At 41.4% G+C, this 9,878-nt stretch overlaps 1 protein-coding gene across 1 annotated transcript in view; it reads left to right on the top strand.

Annotated features, from left to right (window-relative positions):
- The window catches only part of Sptssa (serine palmitoyltransferase small subunit A), an 11,810-nt gene extending 4,855 nt beyond the window's left edge, over positions 1-6,955 (top strand). The window contains exon 2 of the mRNA XM_021202277.2: positions 5,780-6,955. Within this exon, the coding sequence (XP_021057936.1) occupies positions 5,780-5,883 (104 nt within the window). The 3' untranslated portion in view covers positions 5,884-6,955. The remainder of the gene's footprint in view (positions 1-5,779) is intronic.
- Positions 6,956-9,878: the final 2,923 nt, after the last annotated feature.

Genomic DNA, 9,878 nt, shown 5'->3' with positions numbered 1-9,878 from the left:
TTTTTTTTTTTTTAAGACAGAGTCTCACTGTCCTGGCTGTCCTGGAACTTGCTGTGTAGACCGGGCTGGCCTTTAACTCGCAGAGCTCCACCAGCTGCTGTTTCCTGAGTGCTGGGATTAAAGGTGTATTGCCCACATGCCTGGTTGCATTTCGTTTATTCATGAGTAGTAATACCATGTTACAATTCATGTTACATCTTGGCTATAAGGAACCTGTTTTTCATTCAGCCTCTGTATAAACATTTATCTTCAGGGCCTGCATACCGCCTGCTGGTCCTGGAGTGATTTATGAGGCAGCTCTATCGTGGTTTCCTACAGCCTGGAGCGGAGGCTCAGTGAGGCCTGGTCCTGCTCACAACACTTAAAACTCAGACCTCAGCTTTGCATGTTTGTTTTTTTTTAGTTTTTTTTTTTTGGGGGGGTTGTAGCCTAGTCAGAGGAGGCTCTTCTATAAATCTGACTTCTGTATAGGTACAAGAACTTAAATAAGCAACTTTATACAGGTGTGGTAAGTAGAAAGATTATTTGTATATTATCAGTCTTGTTGGTGTGTCAGATATAATCAGATAGATTTACATTTATTGTGTCTCCAATAGATGACTGGAAGGATAATTCAGTTGTGGTAACTAAACGTCTTCTCCAAATAAATGGGGTCCTAAAATGTTAATGAAGAAAGAGGAATCTCATTTTTTTTCTTTTTTCTTTTTGGTAGAACCCCAGAAGGTCAGTGACACCCCAGTGTTATGACATAAATCGTAGCACTTAGGTAGCAGGGTAGCCGTGGGAAGTGCCAAACAGGTCTGAGTTGGGGTGGCAAATGTTCACCTCTTGAACAGATTTAGTGATGCTGTAAAGCAGTATGGATTCCTCATTCTCCTGTCAGCTCTCAGGTCGGTGATGTGCCTACATTTTTTTTTTTTTTTTAAGATTTATTTATTTATTATATGTANGTACACTGTAGCTGTCTTCAGACACTCCAGAAGAGGGAGTAAGATCTTGTTACGGGTGGTTATGAGCCACCATGTGGTTGCTGGGATTTGAACTCCCGACCCTTGGAAGAGCAGTCGGGTGCTCTTACCCACTAAGCCATCTCACCAGCCCCTGTGTGCCTACATTTTATAGTAGAGTACAGGTAAGGACGGCAGGGCTATGCAGGGACATCCTGTTTCTGGGACTCGCTATTTATACTTTACAGTGCCCAGGATGCTTTATTGTTATTTTAAAACTAGGTGTGTGTTCATGTGTGCAAGATGCCCCCATGCCGTGGCACACTTGTGGAGGTCAGAGAACACCTCATATGTTATGTCCCTGCCTTCTACTTTGTTTGACACGGGGTCTCTTGTTTGCCTCCATGTAAGATAGGCTTACTGGCCTGCAGGCCTCCTGGGAGTTTCCTGTCTGTGTCTCCCGTCTTGATGGAGGAGCTCTGAGATTACAGGCCTGTGCCACTGTGCCTAGCTTTCTGTGAGTCCTAGGGATGTGAAGTTGGATCTTCATGATTGGTGGGTATTGATTAACCTGCTGCATTGTTTCCCTAGCCTATAAAGCATTTATACTTAGAGAGATTTGGGACAGACTGAGAGATCCATTTAAGAACCAGATAGGAAATTATAGCCAACCCACTCCAAATGGTACATATTTACCTCTGTTTGTGAGGACCCATTAAGGACATGAAGTCATCTTTCCCAGCCTCACAACTGTCTCAATAAAACCAGTGTCAGGCAGTGTTGGTAGAGGCTCACACTTTCAGTCGTGTGTGCTGATAATATACTCATAGTGCTAGCACTTGGGAGGCTGAGACAGGGGGATGGAGAGTTTGAGGTCACTGACTCAAAACAAATGGACAAATAAACAAACAAACAAACAAACCAAAACCCAGGACAAACTGAGACCAAACTAAGCCAAACCAACAATCCAAGCTAGCATCAAAGGATCTGCCAGTTTAAATGGTGACAGTAGTGTTCCCCGTTCCCAGGGAATGCTTAGCTCAGTGCAGCACACTGGAGCTGTTGGAACTTGGTGGCTAAAATTACATAGATCTGTTAAGTCACCTATCAAAAGTATTTGGGTGTGGTAGTTCTTGCTTTATAATCCCAGCATTTGGGAGGTAGAGACAAGAGGACTAGGAGTTCAAGGTCATCCTAGCTTAGTGATTTAAGGCTAGCCTGGGCTAAATGAGACCCAGGCCAGTCTGGGCTAAATAAGACCCTATTTCTAGTGGTTTTTAAAACTTAATATGTGTGAAATATTGATCCATCTTGGAGATCCCCAAGAAACTACAGATCAAAAGTGCCAACATTTTGCTGGGCACGGTGAAGCAGGCCTTTAATCCCGGCATAAAAACAAATAAAAAGTGATTGACTATTCAGTCTAGCAGAAGCTCTATACTGTTATTTTTATTTAGTGTGTCAATATATACCTAAATCTATTTTAAGTATTCTTTTTAAAGTATTTTCTTATGATTGAAGACTTAGAGTAGTTTTGGAGTAATTTTGAAATTTAATTTAGAAACTTCTTCTGTAATGCTATTTATTATTCTGGAGATTAGAAGAAATGAGGTCAGGATATACAGGAACATTTTTTTGTGGAATATAAAGATTAAATTTTATGGAGGTTTAATTTTGTGTAAAATTTCAAAGCAGTTTATGACTTTGTAGTTAAATTCAGTTGACTTGAGTCAGCAAGACGGCTCAGGGGGTCAAAAGCACTTTCCATGTTGGCCTGGCAGTCCAAGCTCCATCCCTGGAACCCACAGTAGTTGATTCCCCAAAGTTGTCCTCTAAGTTCTCTGCGCATATGCCTGACTGACATGCTCAATCACTTTCTTCCCCTGCTTTCTTCCCCCTTGCCCCTGTGTCTGTCTGTCTGTCTGTCTGTCTGTCTGTCTGTCTGTCTCTTTCTCTCACAAACACACACACACACACACAGGGAGAGGGGAATAACATAAAAATTTAAGAACGGGCTGAAGAGATAGCTCAGTGGTTAAGAGCACATGCTGGTTTTGTAAAGGTCCTAGTTGGAATCTCAGCACTCACATAGGGCAGCTCATAACTGGTGCCAAGAGATCCATTGTCCTCTTTTGACCATACATAAACACTGATTTTTTTTGAATTTTTATTTTATTTTATTTTTTTGAGACATAGTCTCACTGTATAGTTTTGGCTGCTCTGGAGTTCCCTATATAGACCAGGCTGGCTTTGAACTCACAGAGTTTTGCCAGCCTCTGTCTCGAGCTACAAAACAAATCGTTGTTATTGTTGCTTTTCTTTTTTTTTTTTTTTTTTTTTTTTTTTTTTTTTTTTTTTTTTTTTTTTGGTTTTTCGAGACAGAGTTTCTCTGTCTAGCCCTGGCTGTCCTGGAACTCACTTTGTAGACCAGGCTGGCCTCGAACTCAGAAATCCACCAGCCTCTGCCTCATGAGTGCTATGATTAAAGGCATGCGCCACCACTGCCTGGCCGTTATTGTTGCTTTTCAAGTCAGGGTTTCTCTGTGTAGCCCTGGTTGTCCTGGAACTCACTTTATGGACCAGAGTGACCTTGTTTTCAAAGATGCATCTTCCTCTGCCTCCTGAGTGCTGGGACTATAGGCATTTGCTACCAGTTCTCAACATTGGTTTTTAGAGACAGGGTCTCTCTATGAGGTTCAGGAGTCCTAGAACTATGTAGACCAGGCTGGCCTCATACTTAGATCCGGCTGCCTCTACCTCCTGCATGTTGGAATTAAAGGCATGGGTCATCATACCTAGCAGGTCACAAAAGAAGTCTTTTTTTTCTTTTCTTTTTTTTTTTTTTTAAAAGAACTTATTCTATAAAGGGTAAGTTCGGATGACTTTCAATAGTTCTGCTTACCTTTGCCAGAACTGATGGTTTTTTTTTTCTATTTCTAAGCAGTATGACCTGAAGTAGATCCAAATATTCAAGACGAGTAAGGACTAAAATTGCCTCTATCATTTATCTTTGATGAGGAAAGGAGGGGTGAGCGATTGGACATATTTGTAGGCACTGGAGACGAACTGGGAAGGTTTAGTTAATTTGAATGCGGGATTCGTTGGATGAGTAGGTAGGTGTACTGTGTACTAGGCTGGGGATGGAGCTCATTGCAAGTGAACTAGCATACCCAAGGCCCTGGTTCAATCCTTAGCACTGCAAGTAAAACCAAAAAAACCAAATTTAGCATATCAACCCCCAAATTGATATTTGGAAGAGAAGCAGAATCCGTTCTTAGTCACCCTACACAGCAGCGATGGACAGGGGAACACACAGGAGATGGTGGTGGAGATGAGAGCCCCAGAGAGACACCTCAGCTCAGACCTGTCGGACAGATAGTGTAGCAGAGACCACGCCAGCGCCCTGATGAGCTGCTGTGTTTGCTAAGAGGCCACTGGGAGGAGCCTTGGGATATCTGTATTTCCAGTGATGGGTGGAAGTGAGTGAGTTGCTAATGACAGGGAGTCAGTAAGTGGGCATTTTGTTTGCTCGTTTTAAAGAAATGTAATGAAGAGAAAGGTAGACCAGATCAGATGCCTCTGTGATCGTGCACTGGGAGGCAGAGGCTGACAGATCCCTGTGAGTTCAAAGCCAGCCTGGTCTATACGAGTTCCAGGACAGCCAGGGGTACACAGAGAGATGCCCCCCCCCCAAACAAAACAAAACCAAAACAAACAAAAAAACAAGATTAAGGAGAGAGTACAGTGTAAGGTTAGAAGATGGTGGGAGAGTTTTCAGTTCCATTTTCTCCGTGATGTGAGTGAATAGGTTTCGAGTCTTGGTTTGACCTCTGGGTTCTAATGACAGCTTTCAGTTTGGCTCTGGGCAAGTCGTTATTTTCTCAGCCTCATGAGTAATAACGGCAGTAAACACCCCATGGAAAAGCTCTAGATTAAGAGATTTGCCAGCTGAACTGTTATACAAATACTAGTTTGTAGTGGGCACATTGTTTATTTAAACCCAACCTTCTCATAAAACAAAACAAAACAGAACAAAACCCCAAACTGCAAGGAATGGCTCAGTGAAGAAGTGCTTGCTGTACAACTGTGAGGACTTGAGTTTGGATCCTGTGTATCTTTGTAAAAGGCCACGCATGTTGGTGCGTGACAGTCTGTAATCCAGTGCTGGCGAGCCAGAGTCGGTACCTCCTGCCACTTGGAAGTTTAAACCTGAAAACCTTAGATCATACATCCCTTCTTGCTGTTACTTAAATTGGTAGATCTTCTGAAGTTATGAAGTATAATTATATTCCCCTCCCCCTCAGTTTTTCTTTTTCCATTTTATGTGTATGGGCATTTTGCCTTCGTGTATGTGTATAGACCATAGAGTCCAGAAGAGGGCATTGGATCCCTTGGGACTGAAACTATAGACTGTTGTGAGCTTCCATGTGGGTGCTTAGAGTTGAACCCAGGTCCTCTGGAAAAGCAGTCAGTGCTCTTTAGCAGCTGAGCCATTTTCCAGCGCCAATGTGCTCTTGTCTCTTAGGTTGAACACTATAGATACTTAATTTTAAGCCATCTGATGTTTTCACCTCCATCTAATTGTGAGAGTAACAGTGCTGACTTTGCATGGTAGAGGGTAAATGATAAATGAGCTAAAGACCACGTAGGGTGTTGTCATGGTGAGTACCATTTCTGCACTATTAGATCTTTATATGTACTTGATATATACAAAAACACGGTATGCAAATGAATACTTGACCGGAAATTGATGGTTGTTGAAAAAAAAAAAAACCCTGGAATTTAGTTTTGAAATAGACTAGGAAAAATAAGTTTCCTTAACCATCACGCAGATTCGATGCTGGTTTCCGTGGTGGGGATGGCCCTGTACACCGGCTACGTCTTCATGCCCCAGCACATCATGGCTATACTGCATTACTTTGAAATTGTACAGTGACGAAGATGTGACCAGGATCCAGAGGTTCCTGGAAGAGATAGATCTACCTTGTGAAGTTGGAATGAGACCTCATCGGATGTAAGATGCGCTACAGATGTCCACATGACCAACCTTATAAATACAGAGACTTAAAAAAACTTCATGAGTAGAACAGGAAAAACCATCCTGGCTCATGTGTTGTGTTTTTTCTTTTTGATTTTAACAGAGGCCCTTATATAGTAGCTTTTATCTATTTTAACATTGTAGTCATTTGTACTTTGATATCAGTATTTTCTTAACCTTTGTGACTGTTTCAATATTATCCAGCGAAAGCTTTTCTTAATGTAACTTTGAGTACATCTCAATTGCCTTCTATTTTTAAAACCTAAGGTCATTAGTTGAGCTTTACTGTTCTTGGTATCCTGCTATCATATGGCATATACATCTGCCTGGATATATTTCTACTCTTGACCAAAGTTTTGTAAGAAACAATGTAGAATTTGGGGATGGGAGGGAGGATACTTTGAGAACTACTTACAAAAGATTTATCTGCAAGCTTGACCTCAGGAGTACGGTTTTAACTCCCTAGACTCTTAACAGCGTTTGCTCTAAAACTATTAAAGTGTTTCTTAGTAATGTAAAAGTAAAGATCTTGCTAACATTAATACAAGGAACATTTCACCTTTTAGATATTAAATTCTTATGTGGACTTATTTCCAACCAACTTTGACGATTCCTGTGAGTTTGGGTGACTGGTGGCCGACTTGTGTGATGCTGAGATACAATGTGGAGCTTTTCATAGAAGGCATATTATAGTCCTCTGAGGCAGTATAGACCCTGTATACTCTTAAGAGTTAATTTGATGTTGTAACAGGTGTCGTGAAATGCATTTGCATATTGTGACAAAGACACAATGAGATGAATTGTTCAGAACCATAGCCAAAAGAAATGTAAACTTGCTTAAAAATCCTCTCACTCTTTGTATTTTTTTTAAAACAGTTTTTATTCCTTAGATGTAAAATGACTACTTAATTTTTTTTTTGATGTAAACTCATTAAATTCAAAGAAAAATGTAGCAGTCTCTTTTATGGTTAAATATTGATCAAGTAGTTATTTTCTGGTTGGTTACTGGGGCTTGGGTATGCAGTAATCATTTTAGCATGTTTCTGAACATAAAAGTTTAGTAATTAGAAAAGGTACTGTAGATTTTAAGATATCTTCTAGCATAAGTCCTTTTTTTGTTTGTTTTTTGTTTTTGTTTTTTTGTTTTTTTTTTAAGATTTATTTATTTATTATATGTAAGTACACTGTAGCTGTCTTCAGACACTCCAGAAGAGGGAGTCAGATCTTGTTACAGATGGTTGTGAGCCACCATGTGGTTGCTGGAATTTAACTCTGTACCTTTGGAAGAGCAGTTGGGTGCTCTTACCCACTGAGTCATCTCACCAGCCCCTGTTTTTGTTTTAATTTTATTGAATGTATAAGAGCTCTGCTGCACATAAATCTGCGGGCCAGAAGAGGGCATCAGATCCCCTTACAGATGGTTGTAAGCCACGATGTGGTTGCTGGGAATTGAACTCAGGACCTCTGGAAGAGCAGTCAGTACTCTTAACCTCTGAGCCAGCTCTCCAGCCCCTTCTGGCATAAGTTTTGCATTTTTTTTTTCTGGTTTTTGAGACAGGGTTTCTTTGTGTTAACAACCTTGGCTGTCCTGGAACTCTCTTAGTAGACTAGGCTGGCCTTGAACTCAAAGAGAACCACGTGCCTCTCAAGTGCTAAGATTAAAGGCACATGTCGCACCATGCTTGGCAAGTTTTGCTAATTTAAAAAAAATATTTATTTATTTATTTAATGTGCATTGATGTTTTGCCTGATTGTGTGTGAAGGCGTCAAATCTTGGAGTTACAGACAGTTGTGAGCTGCTATGCGGGTGCTGGAAATTGAACCTGGCTCCTCTGGAAGAGCAGTCAGTGCTCTTAACCTCTGAGCCATTTCTCCAGTCTCAAGTTAAGTACTTTGGTTTAAAATAGTTAAAAGTTGGGTGTGTTCAGGCTAAAAAATGAATGCAAACATTTAGTTTAGGATTTGTTCAGTTAATGCTCGTCTTTGCACATTAAGAACTGCTGACAAGAGGGTGTCTCATGTCCCCCTAGCAAGTTAAAGATAGAAGGTAAGAATCATTCCTTTTTAGACTGGTACCAGGTTGCCTACCTGACCATCCAATCAGAAATCTTGAATTATCCTCATTCTTTGCTGCATAAACTGCTGGCCTCACACAAGCTACAGTTACCCTTATAGGAAATTGAGATGGGTTATAAGTTATAAGGAGGAAGGAGTGCAGGCACTGAGAAGCGTTCAGGAAGATACATTTTCATCAACTGGTGCAACTGTCTGTCTGTCCGTAAATAACAAACGGGGAGGTCACTTCCACTTTCTTCAGGATTCATTAGACAGTTCTCCATGCCTGCTTGTCCTCCTGTATATCTCACAGGGAGAGGTACTGATTGCCTTTAGACTAACATTTTTAGAGATAAATAGGGAAGAGGGAGAAACAGCCAGCGTTTCCCATCAGAGCAAAGGGCAGGTTTGCTCCTAGCTTAGGAGGATAAAAGGTAATCTCCTTGAGAGCCAAGGCCTTCATGACAGACAGGAGAGGAGCCCTGAGCTGCATGCAACTCATTGTAAAGATAGAATCTGGTTATTTGTATGGCCCTGTGGGAACTGGGCTGTGGGAAGCAGAACAGGAACATCTTAATACTTTGGTAACTGCTATGACAGCGTCCTTTGTCTGCGATACTGGGAGCTCATGTTTTCTGCCAGCATCAGGCTGATGTCTTAGCTTGCAAATCCGGATAAAATCTGAGCGGCTTCTCAGCCCTCCTGATAAGGATGGGATGTTGACAGATGGTCACCTTGAGGAGGAAGGTAATGGTGCCACAAGGCAGATTAGGAGATGAGATAACTATCTAAGATCTAGAAGTAAATGCTGTCCATTTATCCCGGTTAGGGAAATACAGATCCCCCACTATCCTGCTGGTTGATTAATGATTAGGGACTGTGTGTGTTAGTGAAAAGGAGGAAGGAAACAGGATGTCTAGATGATACATTGTTGTTCACGAAACGGGGCTCGTGAAAGACATTGGATTATAGGACAGGGTGATAGCCGACTTCACAGAAGAATCCTCAAAGCAGCAAAACTGTTAGTGGCCAAGAACCGTGTTCAGTGCAGACCTATTATTATTAATTATTATTTTGTTATTATAGTCATTCAAGACACTAACTTCCCCTTGAGAGGTAGGCACCTGGATTCATCTTATGGCATTCAAGTGGCATTTACTGTGAGGAAGGGAAATCAGTATGCTATTGTTGCATGGGGTTCTTTGGCCCTGTTTTATGTAGGATTGTAGTTTCCATGTGTCATAGGGTTTTATTGCTGTGAAAATAAAACCATGATTAGAGACTCCAATCAAAGAGAACATTTAACTGGGACTAGCTAACAGTTTCAGAGGTTAAGTCCATTATCATCAAGGCAGGAAGTATAGTGGCACACAGTAGGCATGGTGCTGGAGAAGGAGCCAAGGGTTCTACACCTTGATCCAAAGGCAGCTAGGATGAGACTGGAATTCCACACTGGGCAGAGCTTGAGCATAGGAGACTTCAAAGCCCACCCCCACAGTGACACACCTCAAGGCCACACCTCCCAACAGTGCTGCTACTAGTGAATCAAGCATTCAAACACAGAAGTCCATGGGGGTCAAACCTATTCAAATTACCACACCACATGTATGTATGATTGGTATTGATGTGTCCAGACTTTGAATGATTCTAATGACTGGAAGGATAGATGCAGAGGAGGAAGTGTTAGTACTTTTGGGTCCCAACAACCTAATGACTCTTTGTTATAATTGGGATTTTTTTGTTTGTTTGTTTTTGGTTTTTTGAGACAGGGTTTCTCTGTATAGCCCTGGCTGTCCTGGAACTCACTCTGTAGACCAGGCTGGCCTCGAACTCAGAAA

This window comes from Mus pahari, chromosome 7 (genome assembly GCF_900095145.1).
Source record: "Mus pahari chromosome 7, PAHARI_EIJ_v1.1, whole genome shotgun sequence".
Lineage (NCBI taxonomy): Eukaryota > Metazoa > Chordata > Mammalia > Rodentia > Muridae > Mus > Mus pahari.
Note: the sequence above shows the minus strand (reverse complement) of the source record. Positions and strands in the feature narration are given on the sequence as shown.